The 21,916-nt window shown below is 47.1% G+C and overlaps 2 protein-coding genes across 2 annotated transcripts; both read right to left on the reverse strand.

Moving 5' to 3' along the window:
• Positions 1 to 1,408: 1,408 nt before the first annotated feature.
• NPPA (natriuretic peptide A) lies at positions 1,409 to 5,011 on the reverse strand. The gene is made up of 3 exons (XM_027658288.1): positions 4,229 to 5,011; positions 2,444 to 2,729; positions 1,409 to 2,241 (listed from the first exon to the last, which is right to left on the reverse strand). The coding sequence occupies exons 1-3, from the start codon at positions 4,346 to 4,348 to the stop codon at positions 2,225 to 2,227; spliced, it is 423 nt and encodes a 140-aa protein (XP_027514089.1). The 5' UTR covers positions 4,349 to 5,011; the 3' UTR covers positions 1,409 to 2,224.
• Positions 5,012 to 10,526: 5,515 nt separating this feature from the next.
• LOC113954204 (C-type natriuretic peptide 1-like) lies at positions 10,527 to 12,765 on the reverse strand. Its single transcript, XM_027658236.1, has 3 exons — positions 12,630 to 12,765; positions 11,250 to 11,567; positions 10,527 to 10,824 (listed from the first exon to the last, which is right to left on the reverse strand). Exons 1-2 carry the CDS (start codon positions 12,720 to 12,722, stop codon positions 11,262 to 11,264), a joined length of 399 nt encoding a protein of 132 aa, XP_027514037.1. The 5' UTR covers positions 12,723 to 12,765; the 3' UTR covers positions 10,527 to 10,824; positions 11,250 to 11,261.
• Between the last annotated feature and the right edge of the window lie 9,151 nt (positions 12,766 to 21,916).

A 21,916-nucleotide genomic window follows, 5' to 3' on the forward strand; every position in this document is an offset into this window, starting at 1 on the left:
CTGTCTGCCAGCCAATACAGACTTGTTCCACCAGGAACTGGCTTGCTGTTAATACTGGACCCACCTGCCTTTGGGTCAGGCAGCATAGACTCTTCTTGCCATTTTTAGCACGTTCCACTGAACTAATTAGTGTTTTGTGCCCTGAGGGGCTGACAGGGAGGGACAATTTACAGTGTCTGTGCAAGTTTTGCTTGACTGGGTAAAATTCAGTTCCAGCAAGAGTTGTTATTGTTAGAATAAGTGAATTGGTTTTACTTCCCTTATAGCAGCACATGGGAAGTCAGGCTGTTACCCATTGCTGGTGTGGAGGGATCCACCTGTGTGTTCCCATCTTGCTGCAGTGGGAAACAGGTGTGTTTGGAAAGCCTGAGAGGACAAAGCCCTGTTGTCCCCACAAAGGCTTCCCAAAGGGTGACTTCACACCCCCTTTATCTATGAAACTGCCTCTGAGTAAATGCTAAGTCACTGTAGCTTTCACTGCAGAGATGTCTCATGGAAGCTGCTGGGAATTCATTCTCCTGACAGTGAAACCTGTGTGGACACTGTTGCACAGATATTTTACCTTTAGCTGTCATTGCTGGAAGGAGGGGCTCTGATGTGTGATTTCTATCACACTAGGTGTGGTTTCCTATCGGAGTGGAGCAAAATGATCCCCCTCAGATTAGACTTCTATTCTTCTTCCCTAGGGAAGAATCACAAGGCCCAAGGTGGCAGAGAGCACCCAGGTCCCTCCCAGAGGCTGTGCCAGCAGGGCAGGGAGGGACTGGCAGGGTGACTTGTCAGAAACATATGTGGCACGAGCCCTGTTCAAGGGGTGCAGCAGCTTTAGCTGTGACAGGGGTGATGTGCACTCAGATTTACCCTTTCCCTGTAGCTGTGGTCCCTGAGAGCCTTTGTGAGCAGCTGTCCCAGCCCTGGAACACCTTCCTCCCACAGCCTGTCCTGGCCAGGTGTTGTTCCTCCCTCCCTGTGCATCTGCAGGAGCAAAGTCAGAATGGGACTGTTCCAGTTGAGTCTGTCCTGGTGCTCCTTTCTCAGGGCCCTGAACAAGCTTCCCAGGGTACACCAGTACCTGGGAATGGACTGAGATTCTGGGAATGAGGCTCATGAGGTGCTCAAAATAGCCCAGTTCCCAGCCATGTGTGCAGTCACAGGACAGTTGTGTTGGGCTGGGCTCGAAGCCACTGTTGGGGCTGATGGGATTCCGAGCTGATGGGATGGTGACTGAATGTGCACTTGGCAATATCACCTTCTTTGTTGGGGGGGAGAATATATTTTGGGTCAAATTCAGCTCCTAAGTGTGAAATCTCACTTAACAAAGGTTAAACAAACCTTCATCAGCCTTGCAGTGTTCCCATCAGCCCTGTGATGGGAACATTTATCACTTTTTTCCCAGAAAGTGATAAATGTTCTGTACAAGCTGCTTTGTAATTGGAGTGATCCCACCTGCTCTCTCATGAGGAATATTCAAGGATTATTCAAAGAATCCTTCAAGAAATGCTGGGAATCAGTATCTCAGCCACGTGCAGAGTGAGACAAGACACAGTTACTGATGTATCTTTCTGTTGATGCTCGTAACCTTTATTTGGCCAGTGCTAAAAGCAAATACAATGAATTCCCTTTCCTCCCTCTGGTTATTTTGAAATTTGTGGAGTGTTATAATTTTTCTTATTTCTTTCCATGTAAATTTTGCTTACATGGGGGATTTGTGGCAGTTCCTGTGACTGAATAATCTAAACCAGCAAAAGGACTCTCTTGTTACTGAAACCCTGTCTATATATGTTGGTCTTTCAGTGTTGAACAAGCTTTTTTTTTCCTGCTAATCTGTTAGAATTTTTTAGTGCAGATGGAAAAACTCTAGTGAAAAACTCAGTTTCTACCAAGTTCATACTTTCTCTATCTCATGTAAGGAAGATCCAGCCTCGTGGGTACCAGAATACCAATAAAACTTAGGATTTTGACTTTAGGAATATACAAGAAAATTTAATGCAACAGACAGGAGAGAGGTCCAGCATAGATGTCTAATGTGTTAGTTTTATTTAAAGATGGTCTCTTGGTGCTAGAGCAAGAAATGTTCTTTAAAAAACATCAAATAAATAAATAAATAAATAAATAAAAATAGGAATAACTTTCTGTTGAGGAGTTTGGAAAGCATCTGGCTTTCATCTTGGGAGGAACAGGTACTGTAAAGCATTCTTCAGAGCAGGGAATAGGGAGGCTGATCCTAATTCCTCCGGGAACCTGCAAACCAAACATGAAATAGATGTTACTAAAATCTGTTTCTGTTTCAGTTTGTGGCACTGTTGTCAAGAGTGCTTTTGAAAAACCAGTACTGGCTTAAATACTAGGCTAAAATTAACTCCTTTCTCAAACTGTGTCACCTTAAAGATTTAAAGGGCTGCTCCTCCCCTGTGGTGGCACAGACAGTGACTCAGTGACTCACCATTGCAGCCCATCCCGCTGAGGGAGCCGATCCGATCGATCCTCCTCCCGAAGCACCCGGAGTCTCTCATCATCCTGGGCATCTGCAGCCCCCTCAGCCTCTTGAGGACGGGGTCCCTGTAGGACAGGGGGGTGTTGGGTGCCAGCCTGGGCTCAGCCTTCTGGTCCTCGCTGTCGTCGTCGAGTTCTGGGCGGATCTCCTCCTGGGGTTTGGGTTCTTGCAGGTCAGGGTTGGACTCCAGGGCTTCAATCATTGCAAACTTATCCTCCAGCCTCTCCAACAAAGCCTGTAAGAGAAGGATTAACTTCATGAAACTCCTAGTTTTGTGCTCATTTGCTAAGTCTTCCAGTCATCCCATTCTGCATTCATCAGCAGTCCCATGGGCAGCCCTTGGGAGACTGTCAGGTTGGATCCCAGGTCCTTGAGCTCTGTCCTCTGCACTAAATCCCTGTTCACAGCAATTCCATCTATAGGAATCTACAGCTGTGAGCTGAATGAAGCTGCTTGACACCAAGTGTGTCTCACTGGCAAGGTTACAACTCTTGACAGAGGAAAAAAAGCCCGAGGTCTGAGTTGCACAGGGAGCTACCACTCAGCCCAGCAGTGGTACAGCCTCAGAGAATCTTTGGATCCATAGCCATGTTCTCAGAACCTGCTGCTTTGTCACCCCTGGCTATTTCAATGGACACCACTTGGAGAAGCTCCTGGTGTTTTCACTGATCTCTGCCCCAGGGGTTACAGGATTGCTGCTCCCTAAAGTAACCAAAAATATCCCTGTGCTAAATTATTGCCTGCTGAGTGATTTCTTCCTGGGTACCATTCTCTGTAATTTGTACAGCTTTGTGTGACAGGGACCAGATAACCTTCTCAAGGGCAGCTCAACCAATTAGGGGAACCTAATTGCCCATCTCTAGAAGTAGAATAGAAAGGAGTGAGCCTCATGGCTTGCCTGACAATGCATTTGGAAGCTGCTCTTCTTGGCTGCTGCAAACAGCCCAGAGGCACAGGGTGGTTTTAGCTACAGCTGACACTGTCCCAATATCTCAGGGAGTTTGTTCTCAAGCCCTGAGAACAGCTGTGAGAAGCTGGTCACTGGTACCAGACCAAGGAAAGGTTTGAGCTTTCAAATTTCATCTTGCAAGGCTGAGTCTTAATCTTGTGTTGTGCTGCAACAATGGATGTTCTCTGTCATTCATTAGAGTTTGCACTTGGTAATTTCATAGCTCTGGAAGCTTTCCTGGGTGAGCCACACTAAATGATTATAGAATTCCTCTAGAAACATTTCTAAAATTTGACTTTGAGTGCTCCACTTTACCTCCTCATCTCCCATCCATGCACAAATCCCTCAAATTCACAAAGCCAGAGCCCTGTGGCTGCCCTGTTTCACTGCTCCTGCCCTTTAGTGGGGTAGAGAGAAGCCACCTCAAAGTTTTCTGTTTGTTCTTGTAGAGCTACTCTGAAGATTTTTTTTTTCCCTCTCTGGAGCTTTGCTCCCAAGGAGATGGATCTTTAAGAGAAAAGAACCAAAACCCCAAAGCAGACATACCCACAACATTGCAATTTTAATTCCCAGTGCTGCCCAGGAGCTCAGGTGAACCCAGTACAGGAGGATATTGCCCTACAGAGCTTCTCTGAGCCCCTGTGAAGAGCTGAGGCTTTGTCCCCTGGCATGTGATGGCTGGTGTAGCCATTGCTGCCTGATCATGCAAAGGGAAGGCAAAGCACCACCTCACACTCTGCTGAACACCCCCAAATTTTAACCTTAAGAAGAGAGAGAGTCCTCACCTCCATGCTGGCCAGTTCTTTGGCAGGGCTGAGGCTGTAGATGGGGCTGGCTCTGCTGGACTGGAGCTGGATGAGCAGCAGCAAGAGGAAGCCATAGAAAAATGAGCCTTTAGTGTCCATGGCGCTGAGTTGGTTGGGAATAGCGAAGTTCAAGCTGTCTCTTCTGAGATGTCCCTTTGGATCTCTCTATTCGTTGTCCTGTCCTCTCTCTTCCGAAGCTCGTCTTTTATACTCTTGGGCTGTGATCTCTGCTTCCTGGGTTATCAGGGGGTTTATCTTGGGCACATTCCAGTCCCACTGCAGGCATGCAGCTCTGTCAAGGGAAGATTCCCTTTATTAGCTGTCATTAGGCAGCAGCCGCCGTTGCTGAGGAATGTATGTCACAAGTCAGTGATTTCATGTCACTCCCCCTCCTCTTGATACCAGGGCAGTGATTACATGGTCCAGTCGGAAATTCTTAGCAATTTTCTTTCAAGAATGGTCAGATTTATGGAGATGGGAAACAATCCCAAAACCGCTCTAAACTCTGCTCAGTTAGAAGATTTCCACAGAGAAATTACCTTTTACAGGGAAAACAGAAGGCTTTTAAGATGAAGAGTAAAGGCTGAAGATAAATCTACTTTTAGGACACCTACAGCATCGTGCACACTTCCCTTCTATATATGGAATATGTGTGGCCACCACATACCACGGAGTGTGCTGAAAATCCCAGATTTGGGCCAACTTCTCTTTTCCCAGTGCTGTCGAGGTGATATCACCATTGAGACTTTGTGTGTTCCCAACAGCAGCAGCACCTCGATCTGCTAAATATCCTCTAGTGCTGTCTCTGCACCTCAGCAAGGACTGACTCCTCAGGGACAGCGAGTGCTTCCAGCCCTCTGTGCCGACGGCTCCGGCACCGCCGAAAACACCGTCCCTGTTAACAACCAAACCTGCAAATAATGGGATTTCTCTAAACATCGATGGCAAGGCTTGACCCTACAGCAATAAAATTGAAAGGCCAGGTGGCCAGATACAGGAATACAAGAAAGAAACTTGCTTGATGAGAAATTTCAATAGACGGCTTTCGGTGTTATTCAGAAAGGAATCAGAATCTGTCCCCAAGGAAGAATGGGTGAATTTGTGTCCATATGTGCTTTGGGAGGGGTTAAAATGAAATCTTCAGTTTAATAGATTAAAACCAAAAAGTATTTATTTATTTGAATGCTGAAGTTTTTTTAAATTAGCTAAAACCTGCCTATTCTTAAATGAAATAGAGATTTGCTGCAAATTCCTCTCCCATTGTTGTCTTTATGCACATAGTGCAATTAAAAATAAGTCTTTTTTTACAGAAGTGCAAGAGTTCTAAATTGTGAAGCACATTGTTTGCCCCACATTTTCCTAACGTTTCTTTTTATTTTAAATTGAAACAAGAATGAATGTCTATAATTTGTTGACTTTTCACATGAATATAGATCTTGAAAGGATCTTCTGATTAGTTTCTAAATAATAAAACAATGATAAAATATTTCTCATGTCTTAAATGTTTTAACATGGTGTTTGTGTACAAACATGTGGACATACTGTTCACATGATCAGCTACCAAAATTATACTGGAAAGGACATTCCCAAGGTTGTGGAGTCCTGTTCAGATGCTACTTTTTCCTAATATAGTCTGAATTCAGCCCAACTCCGTGTGTGTTCTGATGAAACCCTTTATTACAACAACTTTATTTTTCCTCCACGCTTTCTTTTTTCAGTAAATGGAAGAAATGCTCTTTATTAAGTGTTACCCCAGCACATTCTTGTTTTGTGCTATTAAGAACTAAGATCCTGATAGCTTCTTTTTTTTTTATTTTTTAATTAACACTCCATGATGCAGTGTCTGTATAATTCATCAATTAGTTACAATCATTCTCTTCCTGCTGCTCCTGGTGTGTGTATGTGCTTGTTTACACTGAGGTGTAACTTTGTTTTGTAAACTGCAAAAGTGTGAGAATATAAACCAGAATTATTCATTAATATCCAGTGTCCAATTTAAGATAGTTAAGATCTGTTACTGATGTATTTTTTGTTTTGTTTCTTTCCTTTCACTCACACACACCTCCCTCCACACACTAAATATTCTCTAGTACTGTCTCTGCACAGAAACATTTTGTCACTTGCTCTGAGCTTTGCTTTGTGGTTTGTTTTTTTTTTTGTATAGTAAAATTAGAACTCAGCTCATCACTGTTGGAGCTCTAAAAATCACTTGTTTGTTTGTTTGTTTTATTTCAGTGTCACCACAGTGGTAAGATGAATGTGAAGTTAAGGCTTTGTAGCCCAGCGATGGATATTCAGGATCCAGGCATTGCCTGTGCTCGGCTGGATATTTCCCCGGTAAAACCCTTGTCAGGAGCCTAAACAGGGCAGCAGGTTCTTATAAAAAGCTTAATGTGACTGGTTTTAGGGTTGGGGAAACTGTCACGTTTCCTCAGCATCGCAGGGTGTGGGGTGGGAGGTGTGGGGACATGAGGGTCCCTTAGAGCAGCTCTGGTTGCTCAGAGCAGAGAGGGGGAGCACCAAAGGTGCTGCCGCAGCCCCGGGTGAGGATCCCTGCGAGGAGGAGGATGGACAGAGCTCAGCTGAGGGTCACGTTGCCCCTTCCCCGGCAGGAGGATTCTACGCCCTCGTTTTTCAGCCCTGTAAGGCTGAGGACTGTAAGCCCGGGGGTGGTGAAGCGTGGATTCCTTCTGCTGATAAACCTGTCCTAAAAGTGCTGCCCCGACCTGCCGCACGTCCCTCCCGTGATGTCCATTCTCCTACTGCCGTTTGCGGCTGAGGAGTCTGAGCTGATTTTAAGGAGCCTTTGTAGTCGCCTTTGTTCTGAGGAAGAGGCTGGATTTGGATTCCTTTCATCTCCCAGTGATTAAACCCTTTGACAAAACTATACCGTACCCCACCCAAGCTCTCTTTCCCTGCAGTTTGGTTAGATTGAGAAGGAAATTAAGAGATGAGGCAGTGTGAGAATCAAAAGGGAAATCTAAAAATGTCCAGAGCTGCCATGCTGCGGTTCAGACAGTTAAGTGGTGCCTCGCTTTTTCCAAGGGGGGGGAATTAATTTTCATCCCAAACGTGGAGTATTTCTCCCGGTGATAGGGGTGTGTGGCGGCTGCCCCTTTCTTTGCTGGACTCTCCAGGCTCAGTGCGGGCAGCAGGGAGCTCCGGGCAGGCGAGGGGAGCCCGATAGAGCCCGGCAGAGCCCGGCAGAGCCCGGCAGAGCCCGATAGAGCCCGGCAGAGCCCGATAGAGCCCGACAGAGCCCGGCAGAGCCCGGCAGAGCCCTACAGAGCTCGGCAGAGCCCGGTAGAGCCCGGCGGTGCCGGCGCTCGGCGTGCGGGGGACTGGCGTCTGTCCCGGGTGCTGAAGCCCTGGCAGCCCTTCATCCGCAGCCAGATGTATTTTTAAAGCGATGAAGTCCCTCTGTTCTCAGCGGCCCCCTCTGTGCCAGCCTACCGTGCCAAACCTGGCGCTGGTACCAGCGGATTAGCCCACGGCACAGGGGTGCGAGCAGGACACCACCTGGAATTAACCCCGAGGCCGGCGCCCACCTCCTGGGAGCATTCCCTGCCAGCAGCCGTGAAGCCATCGGGAAAGGCAGCCCGGCTCCCTGCCGCAGTCCTGGAGCTGGCAGCGGTGCCAGGCACTGTCTCTTCAGTGCAGCGTGGAGGGTCACGGGTCTGATCATCGTCCTGGAAGGATGTAACTCCCGTCCTTCCCGCTGCTGCGACCCTCCACAAAGGCTCGTCCAGACCGCCTGGGGTGCTCTGGCCAGGGTCGGGACCGAGCCCTGAGGGCAGAGGGAGAAGAGCGCTCTGGAGGGGGTTTCTGTATCTTCTGATCGTGTGCTAGGCCACGACCGCGGAAAAAGGACAAGCACTCAGAAAAAGCAATGCAGGCTTTGTACAAAAGTTTCTTGCTCCGCACCCCACTGCCGCGGGTCCGGGGGCAGCCGGGCTGTCCGGCTGCTGGACACCGGCCTGGAGGCTCAGGGAGCGCCTGGGAACCGGGCCCGGCTTCAGCTTCTCCTTCTCCTCCAGAAACCTGGGAGAGGAGGGCAGGGAGCTGCGGCGGGACCCGCTCCGAGCCTTCAGCCGGGGACAGCGGCCGCTCCTGCCCCGCTCCGCCCCGGCACCCACGGGCTCGGAGCTGCATCCCAGCCCCGTCCTCTCCCAGCTCGCCCCAAAGCAGCCCGAGAAGCGCCCCGGTCGGAGGCTCCTCACCGGCTCTATCCCTCACCGGCACCGGGGTCCGCAACCCCGGGAGCTCCCGCTGGACCCGCCGCCCTCAGCCCCGGCCACAGGCTGGTCCTCCAGCCCTGGTTCCCCGTCCTCCCCCCGGAGCTGCCCCAGCACCTCCAGGAGGTCCTGCCGAGGGAAGGGGAGGGGGGATATGGATCCCCGCGCTGGCGGGACGGAGCCCCAGCTGGTTTTGTTTAAGGCATCACAGCAAAGAAGAGTCTGGTGGAGAAATGAGGTGTGTGCTTTGAAGGCAGGGAACACGAACGAAGGAAGCTCACGCCAGGTGGGAGTGTTGTGTTGATACAGAATAGGAGCAGATATGGGTGAGGATGTGAATCAATCCCGATTTTGTGTGTACTAGAGACAGACAGGAATGAGAGGGATAAAGCAGTGAGAGTGTACAGGATCTGTGTGATGACCAAGGGGAATAAATACAATTTAGCCCTCTAATAATAAACTAATCAGAAACGAGTCTTGGATGAGACCAGATCTCACCTGCTGCCTGACATCACTTATAATCAGGTTCCCCAAAAGCAGACACATTCGAGAAAGATACATCTATGTTTCTTTCTGTGTAGGAGCAGTTTTACTGGAGGCTTTTCTCCTCAGCCACTTCTGTAATCCTGGTCTGTAAATTCATGAACTGCTGCTTAGCGGAGATGGAAATGGCACAGCCAGAGATGAGCTTCCCCCATCTGAGCGGCATCCTCACTTCAAAGCTTAGCTTTGGTTATTGAAATGCAAATAGAACTCGGCAAATTACCTAAAATACAAACACACTTGGCTTCAGTCCTGGGGATCTAATTATGGAGCCTTTTATGTGAAATAAATTGTTCTTGCTTTCTGAAAAATGGCTTTTTAAAATGTTCCCGCAAAATGCCAGGTGATGGGATGGCACATTACCAGCTCGGCCTCTATAATTGCAGCTCTTATCTCTTTCTTGTTCATCTTCTGTAGGATTCTGTTCACAAGTGCTCCCAGCTCAGACTTCAACCTCCTCTGCCTCCTGTTATTTTCCTGACCCAGAGTTTATGTTAATGTAGCTGAGTTTGGAAACAAGCTGAGGATGTTCAGGAAACAAGCTCCAGTAGCACTTACCCCTCATTGGATTTTCATCGAAATTTCAATGTTGGGAAGGTTTTGTGCCTGTGAGAATGTCCATGCTCTGAGGGTTACTGAGAGCTGGGAGCGAGCTTTAGACTCAGGATTAGTAGGAAGGGAGCTGTAACCTTCCCATTAGCATCTGCCACAAGATCCTGGTTCCTCAAAAGTAAGCAGGTCTGCTTCTTCTTAGCCCAAGTAAATTGTTAGTTTTAAGCCACGTATAGTCTATTTATTGATATGGAATTACAGTGAAAACTACTTTGTTCTTTCATCTTCCATTCCTGACTTTAAGACTTCATCTGACTAGTGAAATCCTTAATTTTCTTGTGATTTTTGCTTAGGAAAGGCAACACAGGGCATAATAAATTCATTGTATTATATGATATACGTATCATATTTGTTATATAATCCATTGTTGGAGAGCTTGTACTCAGGGGTGTCTATGTAAATTCCACTGAGTGTCTGTTCAGGGCATTTTCAGTGCTACTGCTGCTTTGTTATTAAACAGATTAAGTAGCAAAGAGCATAAAAGGATATGTCTTTGAATTTTCAACTCAGTGCTTTGAAATACCTGGATCTGCCTGTGGAAGAGCAGGGTGCCCTTGGACTTCCTTCAAAGAAGGGCGATATTATTTTTTGGTTTGGTTTTATTTTTTTTAAATAAGATACAATCAGAAGAAACAGTTGTTTTCCTCTGTCAGTGGCAGATTTAAATGCAGAGTCACTGCTTTCTACTGATGCCACCTAAGAGAGTTGCCCTTAGTTCAAATTGTGGGGCAAAGACTTGGGGCTCTGTATGTCCTGATTTCTGATTACCAGACAGCAGCCCCCTGAAATGCTTCTGAATTCCAGTGGGTTGTGTCTAATGCAAACTGGGGCTCTGTTTCAGGAATGACACATGAGAGAAGCACAGCAAAGGCTTGAAGCAAATTCACTAAATTATGGAAAGCAATTTATTACCTGAGACATAATAAAACTTGTTTATTTACACATTTAGTACTCTAACAGTACAAATGTGGCTTTTTGTAACTAAATTTCAGAGAGATGTTCACAAGTAATTACTCTGGTACAAACAGGCAGCACAGGAAACGTGTGTTCTGTTGGCCAGGTAATTCGGGGAGAAGTGGGTGCAATTTGCTCAGTACATCGTGTAGGAGATGGTGGAGCCAATATGAAAAAGAGCTGAATATCTCACTGAAAGGCAACAGGTCCTTTGAAACCTCGAAGCCAGTCCTGTCAAGAAAGCAGAGAAATAAATAAATAAAAGAGAAATGTACAGGATTTCACACATGGAAATTAACTGATTTCTGACTGTTCTAGGGCCAGGTTCAGCCCAACTGTTCTGCTCAGAGTTTCTTTGGGTTGAGACAAATATCCCTGGGGAGCTGGTGAAAAACCTCTCTGAACTGGCTGCTGTGAGCAGGTGAAAGGCACACAGCTGATGTGGAGGAAGGGTGAAGGCAGACAAAGAGAGGTGTGGCATTCAGAGATTTTAAGTATATATCTGATGGTAGTGAATTCTGAGGAGGGTAAAATAATGAAATGTGCTTGTGATGGGAGGGCAAAAGTTATTTTAAGGCACCATTTTCTTAAAGCTGAATTAACTCTGCTCTTCTGCAGGTTAAACACACACAGACCTGCCTCTGGCTTTCTCTTACCACAGTGCAGAGTCAGCACCCCAGGCCACTCAGGGCCCCAATTCTGTCCAGCCTGACACCAAAACAGCCCCTGGGGAGGCCCTTCTTGCTTCTGCCTCGGTATCTGCGGGACAAACTCAGGAGGTCGCTGAGGAATCTCTGGATTGCACCTTCCCCCAGGGACACGCCCTGGGGCTGCTCCATCCTGTCCTGGGGCCACTGGACTTCAGGGTCTTCCTGGTCAAAGACACCTCCTGGGATCAGCTCGTCTTGCTCATGGCCCCTCTCTTCTGAGACCAGGGGATGCTCCAGATCTTCATCCAACAGTTTGGAGAGACTCTGGAAAAAGGGAAGGGTAGGAGGTGGAGACGGAGGAGAAGGAAGGGTTCTGGAAACTCTCATTGTTTTCATATAAGCCATGTTCAGCACTAAGTTTGAGGACATTTATTTTTAACATTCATCAAAGCATGAAAGTACTGAAGTGGTTTCTGAAGCTGATGATGGTTATCTTTAGTTTCTTCTGGCTCACAAAGCTTCTCTGAGCTAACTCTGAATGCTCTCTCAAGGTGCTTTCAGGTTATATGCTCTCGGTGAATCCTAAAGTTCTGAGCAGGCAGACTGCCAGTTAACCCCTTCCTGGACCTCTGGTATGGGATAAACTGTGAAAAATGATGAAAGAGCCTTGGTCAAGTGAATAAGGAACAAGAAAAAAATAGTCAATATGTTGGAATAATAAAAGAATCAATGCAATAACACTCTGGAATTGGTCCTGAAGGATTATATTAAATATTTCTTTACAGACTGGGAGGTCACTTCATATTTGGCAATACCAGATCCCTAATCCAGTAGCTGAAATGTGTTTTCCTGCTGACTTGAAATTGCTACACACACAAATACACACAGGCACACATACACACTTCTCCTTTTTCTTATGTTCTACTTCTGAGACTCCCAAGCTGCACCACTGAGCTGAGGAGGAGATCCTGCAGGTACAACCCCTTAATTCCTCTTTCAGCCAAAACCAGGGAATTCAGGGAGGAGCATGCAGGTGACTGCTCTAGGGCTCGAGATCACAGTCCTTTCAAGATGATTCCTTTTTACTCCCAAAGTTCATTGTTTTACTCAGTCACAGGGTAACCCCACATCTCCAATCCCCAAACTCACCCCACAAGAAAAAAAAAGCAAAACATTTTCCTTTCAACTGCCTCGTGTGATCAGAAACTTAAATCCAGTAATCAATGACTTGAGTTTCCCCTGTTTAATATCTCTGTGTCTGCCCACCTCAGGGTTCCTGCTGTCAATTCTCCTGCTGAGGTTGGAAGAAACAGAGCTCATCTGAAGTGTCTAATTCCTAAAGAACCATCAGCTTCTCTCTGCTCTGTTGAGCAGCCAGTCACTTACCTGTAAGCTGGAAATGGACCTGGCCCCTGCCTGGTTTTGACTGACAATGAGCAGTAGAAGGAATCCAGGGCAAAAAAGAAATTTCAGGTTCATGTTCTTGTTTTAGTGTCTCTGATTCCTCCTTCCCTCGAGTCTCTCCAGCTCAGTGTTGCTCTGTGTCTCCAGCTATCAGCATTTATATCTTCCTCCAATCCCTCCCAAGGCCACCTTTTGAGTTCCTGCTAGTGCCAGGATTGGTTTGAGGTTCTGACCTGTTTTCATCCTCCCAGGAGGAGGAGGAGGAGAGAGGAAATAATTCTGAATGAAAGGAGCATTTTACACTTGGGCAATGTAGCATCATTCTGTTGCTGTGCATCTGGAGGGCTCTGCAAGCTGCTGTCCTGTGCCACTTCTGTTTGTTAGTGTGCTCAGCTCAGTGTTCCTCAGGCTCACTGCTAAACCTTTCCTTTTCATCCAGAGAAAAATAATTGTGAGAGACATAAAGTGGGACAGGAAGGGAATTGTACCCACTACACCTTCACTGGGCTCCTGTGACACACCCAGCCAGAGGGATGGGGATCTCAGAAAACATGCTGTGTAAGAACTCAGTGGTATTATATAATAATATGAGATTATAATAAAACAACATAACATATAATCTGATGTTATTGATTTATGAGCTGAAAAAGTGTGATTTGGAGAAGAAGGGAAATCAAAGTCTTTAAAACATAACAAGTTGCATTAGTTACTTGCCTGAGTGACATGAGTGTGGCTGAAACAAGGCTGGCATGCACAGAAAGCTTCTACAAGGTTTAAATTGAGAAAGAAATTCCTCTTTCCCTGGATCCAGCTTAAAATATTTCCTTTATGTATTCTTTCTCAGTCTGTTAGACACAATTTGTATTAAATCTGAAATTAGTCTGAAAGGAAGCAGAGGCTTGAAATTTGGCCCCACTGAGAAACTGAAATGTTCCTGAGTGTGCAGTGATATATCTTGACCTTTTGTGGTATTTCTGCACACATGTGATGCTCAAAGTTAAAGGCCATTGAACTGGATCTGTATGGAGGAAATGGAAATTAAGGATCATCTGGCATTTTTCATCTGATATTTGAGTTACTGAAACCTTGGAAGCCAGTTCTCAGTACCAACTTGTTGGTCCTGAAGTCTTGGAAAAAATAATTCTGTGATGTGCCAGTGGGTTTATGATTTTCAATGTTTTTTTCATGTGCAGATCAGTTTGAAACATAGTTGTTGAGTGTCTCTTGAAATGGGTATTGTAAAGAGATGGCCTATAAACATCCCTCTGTGACAGAGAGGGAGGTCTGATGTTATTGTATTTTTGGCATTTTTTTGTTGTTGATGTTGATTAAAGCCACATTTTATATGAGTCTTAGAAAATGAAATCATCATTTCAGAGGTCTGAGGTGTGTACTTTGCAGTGTGACAAGACAGTGAGAGAAGGTCAGGGCAGTTTCAGGGTTGTCTCTTCTCCTCTGCAAAAGCACAGGGTTGTTTTGGTGGTTTGATTGGCCTTTCACAAGTCTGCACAGATGTAGATATTAAATCTTCTTGACCTCAAGATCTCTGAATTTGTCTTGAGGTACTGCTGAATTCTGTGTGGTTGCTGTTGGACATACATCCACCAGCACAGTCCTCACCTATGACTATGCTGGGAAAGTCAGAATAGCTAAGGTTGGAAAGGACTTTCAGAGGTCTGTGGTGCAATCCTGTGCTAAAAGCAGAGCCAGCTTAGATGAAGTTTCTCAGTGCCTTGTCAAGTTGAATTTTGAGAATCTTAAAGAAACAACGATTTCCTAATATTTACTTGGAATTTTCCCTGTTGCAATGGGTGCCATTGCCTCCCCTCCTAATGCACTGCAGCTGGATGTTGTCTGTGAGCACAACAAAAGGGTTTTCCATCTCCCAGCCAGTGACCCTCCATGGGAGTGCATTTGAGAGGGTGCTGCATAACCCAGACAAGGAGGGCAGCTTCACTCCAGGTAGTCAACACCTGGGTTCAGATCAGGTTTGGTGCCATGGCAAGAAGGAGTTGGGAAGAGAAAACATCTCTGCTTTACTCTCTGGGTCCTCTCAGGATTTCAAAACTTGCCATCAGGGTGGTGCAGTTAAGATGGAGACTTCAGCACAAATTTCAGTCTATAAAGAAGGGAGGAATGCCTGAGGACAGCAGAAAATTTCTGAGAGGCAGGAAACAAGTTTGTGCCCCTTCCTAAAGTGGTTTGGGTATTCCTTTTTATGGTAAATCCTCCATAAGGGGTGGAAGGAAGTATCAAGAAGGCAGCAGGTTGGTGTGTGTTGCTCATCTCCAACAGTAAATTGTTTCCCAGCTTACTGAGATACTTCTCCTGTACAGGCAGAGATCTGATTGAAAGAGTGAGGTCAGAACAAACTCTCCCTCTGGGGATGTATCTGCCTCATCTCTCCAGGCTGCTGTGAGGAAGGTGAGCTCTGGAGCTGATGGTGCATGGCCTGCTTAGACAGGTATCTTTAGAGCACTGCTGCAGCAACTCATCCTCCTCCTTCCCAGCTCAGGGACCCCTTCAGCCTCCCTCTCCTTCCCAGCTGCTCAGGCCAACATTCCCTGGCTCACTGCAGCCAGCTGAAAGGGCAGGGACGTGTTTGTAGAACTTCCCTCACAGTGGGATGGCCAAGTCCGTGATGGAAGCCGGCACCAGGGGCCCCTCATTAGCAGACATTAACATTTAACTGTGGTCTCCAAGCATTTGCCTCAATGTCTCCCTCCCTTGCCTCTCTCCCAAGTGGTCTGGAGCTGAGCTGGGCAAGGCTCAGTGCACAGCAGCATCCCAAGCCAAGCTTGGTGGGAATTGCTGGGCTGCAGGAGCTCTGTTTTTTCTCAGACAGGAGATCCTGCAGCAGGAGGGGGCACGGGGGGATCTCCACAGAGAAGAGACTGAGCACAGACACTGAGCTCACTAATTAGTGCCCACTGATCAATTTGATGGGCTGAAGAGGGGCTGTTTTTCTCTGTAGCCCTGTGGGACAAGAAGGGGCCAAGACCACCTGAGGACAAGGAGGGCAGCAGGTTGGCATTTAGTAACGGGCTGTAGGTGGTTTTGGGGCATTGGGTTTTGATGGCATAATTTTAATATTAAGTTTGTTAGGCACATTTATCACATTCTTCTGGTAGTAATGAAGCCCAGCAGGAAAGCAGCAGTGAGGGAGGGGAGACCCAGTAAAGCAGATCCTGGAACAAATGGGAAACAAGCTGAGGAGTTCAGAGCAACGGTTCGAGAGTTCCAGTCAGTGCCTGGTGAGAGGCAGAGGCTTAAAGAAGAGCTCATGTTCCATAAATCCTTACCTGAAACTCTATTTTTGGCTAAGCTTCACCTCTATCAAGATGAACAGCACCTTGCTTCCCAGTTGTTTTGGAAAGGTGGGAATGTCTACATGGTCAGGTTGTGGGTATTCACAGTGCAGCTGAAAACATCAATTAGCTGTGCATGGTTTCAAACCATGGAGGTCTTTATAGTCCTGTGGCAGCCAGTCTGCTCCCCCATAACCTTTAAGTGGGGGCTCAGGAATTCTTAGGCTGATCCTGCCCTAAACTGTTCAGAATCTGGGTCTTTTATTCTCTGTGTTTGGTGTTTGGACTGAGATCTAATTGGTCTACATATTACTGCCTTATTACAGAAATGCTGGACTTTCAGAGGGAGCAGGCTGGGCCTCAGCTGAAGGAACTGTTTGTGAAGCACACAACTAATGGGCAGCTGCAAGCAGAAAGGCTGCAGTGTCAGTCTGCAGATCACAGCCTCTGACAGGGGACAGAAAGAGAACCGTTCATGGCCAGCATGGACGTGACATATCCCCAGGTGTTTTGAGCTGAGAGACGTTTCCCCAGCAAAACTAGAAGGTCACTCCTGTGAGATCCCACCTGGCCTTTCTCTTCGTTATTGAGGTGTGTGGGGACCTCTCCTGGTGAGTGCAGAACGTGCCTCCGAGTTCGGTCGGAGCAAATTCTGCTTCAAGGAGAGAAAACGGATCAGACACGGAGGTTTTGATAAAACAAACACTTCAGAATCAAGGACATGGTACAGGCAGTGTGAGAAGGGTCTGAGTGGCTCTTTTGCAGGGATTAGGCTCTAGTAGCCACAGGAGTGTGTGTGTGAGTGGTTGTGTCTTGGGAAGGCACCTGGTATGTGTGTGATAGATGAATGCTTGTGCTTCATATTCAAAAGTTTGAGTGTCACATGCTCTGGTGGGTGGCTAAGTTTAGTTCCAGCACTAGATGTGTTGATCTGGACTCTTACAGTGGATTTTGCAGAATGTTAAGTTTCTGTAAGAAGGGATGGGAGCAGGGAGGTCATTTCTTAAGCATTTGGTCTGGGGTAACATCTGCCAGGTTTTTCTTTGTGACCCAGCTCACCCTGGCATAGCTGGGAGCAGTGTCACCAGGGCACATTGATCAAGGCTTGCTGGCCAAGCAGCCAAATCAAGGGGCAAGAGGTCACACTCTCCCATTGTGCTATTTATTGCTGCATGCCTTTGGTGAGTGTGCAGAGTGCAGGAGGAGAAGCCATTTCTAGAAATGGCCAGACAGCTACAGCAATGAAATGGCACCTGTCCGAGAAGTTGCCGTGGTTGTTTACTTCCCCTCTCCTAATGGGCTGGTGATAAACCTAAAAATAGCCTGGCTAACTAAAAATGTGATCATTACATAAAGCCTGTCACCCACAAAAACACCCTGTAGGTTTTGTTCAGCCTGTGAGAGTGGTACTGGGCATAACCTCAATTTTGTGTTCCCAGAGCAGGATCCCAACTGTCCACTGGTTTTGACACGTCTCAGACATGTGGACTTGGTCTGACCAGAGAGTTGTGTAGGTCGGTCCCTGTGTTTTGAGAACAGGGATGTAAACTATCCTGATTTTTGTTTGGGATTCATGTGTGTATTGTTTTTCTTCCTGCCAACATTTACAGTCTTTTTCAACTGTGCTACTCACCAGTTCAGGCACAACTGCACACTTGCATTGTGATTAGAAGGCAAATCCTTCATGTCAGGTTGGTTGTGCCAGGGAGGCCATCCTGGAATTCCACAGTGGATGCACATTAGGCTGTGTGTGAACAGGAGAGCTCCTTCCAGCCTCAGGAGGCTGAGCTGCAGTGGTAGGAATGCAGCCTCATCCAGAGCTTAGCAAAGCCTCTCTTTCTCAGGAACTCAGTGTGGCTGTGGTGGCTCTTATCACCCACTGTTCTCCATTTGACAGCCCTTCTTTGTTTTCCCAGAAAATACTCACTGTGTCTGCCAAGCTTCTGGAAATAGCTGCCTCCTTTTGTGGTGGAGGGTGGCAGGGCCGTGGGCCAGAGGGACAGGATATTTTAGCTGTTGCTCCTCAGCACAGCGTGATGGGCGAGCAGCCTTTCTAACACCAACACTGCTAAAGCTGAGATAAGGTGCTCAGGCTACAGGACTGGAGCCTGTGTTCGTGCTTGAGATAAACTCCTCTGTCAGTGCCACATTCACACCTCCCCTGTCACATCAGGCACCCCATGGACCTGCCTTTCCCACCAGTCACTTGCTGCAAAGCCTCAGCACGGGGGTATCAGGCCCACAGAGTCCCCAGGGGCTGCTCCATGTGCCCTTGTGGTGACATTGAGGTGGGAATACTGTGAGGGGGAATAGATTTGTCACTAGGGAGTGTCACCCAGAGCTTTGGACTCAACCACTTTCCCTTGGGATGCACTGTCCAGCCTTTGCAGTCTGGACAAAAGAGGAATGGGTGAACTGCTTATATGGACTGGGGGATGTCCAGTGCCATGGCTGCTTCCCTGTGTGAGTGCAAACACCGAATGCACCATCTGAAATGACACAGGTTAGGGACAGGTAGTTAAATCTGTCTGTGGATGCTGAGGAGAGCAATAATTACAGTTCCTCTGTCTGCAAAAGTGAGAGTCAAATGATTAGTGTTTATGGGCTGGCAGAGCCTTCTAGAACTGCAGGATTTCATTTAATTTACAGGGGGGAAAGACAGCTGTGTTAAGCAACTGAATGCCACTGGAGAGATGAAGCCCTTGGGGCTGTGCCAATGGGCAAAAGAATCATTCCTGTAATCAAGATGGTTTAATGACTGCAGACCCAGAGTTTAAACTGAGCTTCAGGATGAGAACTATGTGGGGTCAGAGGTTCCCTCTGAAGAGGAGGTGTGTGGTGTCTGCTTCAGCTCACAAAAGTGCTCCTTGTAAAGGCAAGTTGTGTCATTCCCTCATTCCCAATGGGCTTGTATGGATGGGGAAACACACAGGATTTTTCACCCAGGCCCTCTGTTCACTAAGTGACTGGAGAATTAAGGTTGCTACTCAGGTTAATAAGACTGTCAATCAGATTGAGAATCCAAGAAACTGGTTGCTGTTGACCAGTTACACAGGTAACTGTGCCCAGGTACAGCTGTACAGGCACAGCTTCAGTTCTCTCTCCCTCTCTCTGGGTGTTTCAGTCCAAACCCTGCAAGATTTCCAACCTATATTGGACTAAACTCTTTACTGTTATAGGTGTGCCTGGCTGATAGGCTGTAGGAAATGTTGGGTTCCCTTTCCTCCATGACCTGTTAGAAGGGGGCCCTCGATGCCACCTTTAGCCAGGACTAACAGCCCAGGTGACACTGCTGTGCCCCACTGCAGTGAGCAGAATGCCCAAGAGTAAGTTTGATCCATGTCTATCTGAACTTCCTGATCTGGGAGTAATTTCTGCTGTGTATCCACTCACTGTCCCCCAAGACTGGGCTCTGTCTGCTCTGGCAGATAGGGCAAGAATACAGCCACACAGTCTGCTTTTTATAGAGAATAGTGCTTCAGCGCTTTCTGAAATTTGGGAGAACCCTCCAAAGGGTCTTAATCTGAGCACTCAAAACCCCTCTTGGAAAAAAACCACTTTTATGAGCAGGTGTCTATGCTGTAAACCCTTAACTGAGTTTAGTTAAAACCAGCACATTAGTGTGGCTCCTCTTTGCACAACTGACAGAGGCCACAGGATCTCAGAGGCAGAAAGTGCTTTCAGTGTCCCTTTCCCACTGGAGATTCTTCACATAACTTCTGCCTTGTTTGACCAAGAGGATTTGTTTTACCATGTCACCTCCCTGAGGATAACAGCACATTTTTTGCGTAGTGTTGAAGTGTGAAGGCCATTGTGAGCCATGACATCATGTCTCAGGCCAGAGCAGAGCAGGAAATGAATGACCAAGAAGGCCTAAAATATTGGCCATGGGAAGAATGAATGGAGGAGAGAAGGGATATGATACAGCAACATTCTTTGGCCCAGATAGGTCAGGTGCACCTGACAAGTGTAATAGGACAAGGAGATCTTTCACACTTTAGCACATGGTGATATTTTAGTGCAGAGAGATGGTTTGGGAGAGGCAGAGGTGAATCAGGGTGCAAATCCTCTGGATGACATACTAATAAACCAGAGCTGCTCTCAGACAGTAAGGAGTAAAGGGAATATGGGCCTGAATAGATAGACTGCTCCAAATCTGACCTTCCTTTAACTTTGGGAGACTTAAAATGAATTCTGGGTCCCAGTCTCTAATACCAGCTAGAACAGTAATTTCCTCCAAACATATCAAAACTACCAGTGAGGAAAGAGATGTATATTAGTGGTCATGGCTGTTTTGGGGGGTGGAAGGGAAGGAAGGTGGTCGTAGCAGAAAACAAGCAAACTACATTTTCTAGAAAATTTAACAGTGCCTTGCAAAAATAAATCATTATAAATTTGGGTTCATAAACTGAATAGCCTCAATTACTTTTTAACTGATGCAAACCAGAAGGGGATTAGTTAGTTTAAAGAATTTATTTTTTTTAAAAAGGTCTTACTCAGTGGGTCACAAATCTGAGGGCTTTTTTTGGTCCAAGGTTCCACCAGCCATGGCACTGAAGTCAGAGCCAAGATGAACCTTTGGGCTGGGTCATGGAGGTCTCATTTTGCCCACAGGACAGAAAATCTCTGTTAAAGTTCAAACAGACCTGACACTCAGACAGATCTCACACTGCCTTGCTGCTGGTTTTGTTCTCTAGATTGCTAGAGCTCATTTCTCTCTCTGTACATCTCTCTCCTTGTTTTCTTGTGTCAAGCATTGAGACCAGGATGATTTAAACTAAGACTCAGCTGCTTTTAGGTCTTTTATTCTATAATTGTGTAAGGGACAGGATTGGCCAGTGTAAGTGTATTTAAGTATTGGATTGAGAAGTGGAAACGTGCATCATTTTGAGGATGTCTAAGCTGCTGTCTAAGCGTTTGTCTCTGTATTTCTCCCTTGCACAGAATGTGTGTGATGCTCCCCTGTGGTCTCAACCAGGTTGTTGTCTGTGCAGCTTTGCAGCAAGAATGAATGAGAGCTTTTGTAGGTACTCAGTAATTGCCTCATGCCCAGAAAGCTTCCACTGGAGGAGAAAGTCTGTATTTAAGACTTCTATACCTCCCAACTGTAACACTGTGTGGCTTTCCTGGGCTATTTTTTGCACTACTGTACTTTAAACCTCAGAACAGATCTCTGAGAGCTTGACTTGGTGCCCCTTCACTGAGCATCAAAGCAAGTACCTTCCCTGAGGCAACCAAACGTCCTGTCCCTCCAGGCTGAGCTGTTGGGCCCCGTGCCCACCAGTTTATTCCCTGACGATCCCACCAGCCCGAGGCTGCAAAGCACAAGCGCTGGTGTGCCAGGTGTGGAAGGCAGAGAGCTCAGGAGGCAGGAATTCCTGGAGCAGCAAGAGGAGGGAGAGAGGGTGGGGAACATGACAGGAAGAGGAGGGTGAAGAGCCCCTCACAAATAGTGCAAGAATCCCAGTTTTGCCCTGGCTCCAGATTCCCTTATCCGGGAGCACCGGGCAGAGGGACCTGTCGACACATCTGCCTCACGCCTGCTCCTCTCCCAGCTGCCCACAGATACAGAGTGGCTTGAACAAGTTCCAGTGCCCCATCCCAGAGCTTCCCAGGGCCCTGCCATGCTGGGCAGCCAGGTGACATCACTGCCAACAGTGTAAACGCTTCCTGTGTCACATTCCCCACTGAAGAGCCTCTTGCCAAACGCCTGTCGTCCTACACAGTCTTTTTAGGAACAAACGGTCTAATTTTAACCTGACTGCCACAAGCACCTTCCTGAAATAGGTTCTGACTCTCTCCCTGCCTTGTTCATGTTCTTGAGAGTTTAAAAACAAAGTCCCTCGTCCTCAGGGTGCACAGCAAAGGCCTGTGAGCCCCGGGAGGGAGCAGGAGCTGTGCCAGGAGCTGCTGTCACTGCCAGACCCACACTGAGCTGGGCCAGGGCAGGAAGGTTCCAGA

This window comes from Corapipo altera, unplaced genomic scaffold, assembly GCF_003945725.1.
Source record: "Corapipo altera isolate COAL_440 unplaced genomic scaffold, ASM394572v1 301, whole genome shotgun sequence".
In the NCBI taxonomy this organism is placed as follows: Eukaryota; Metazoa; Chordata; class Aves; order Passeriformes; family Pipridae; genus Corapipo; species Corapipo altera.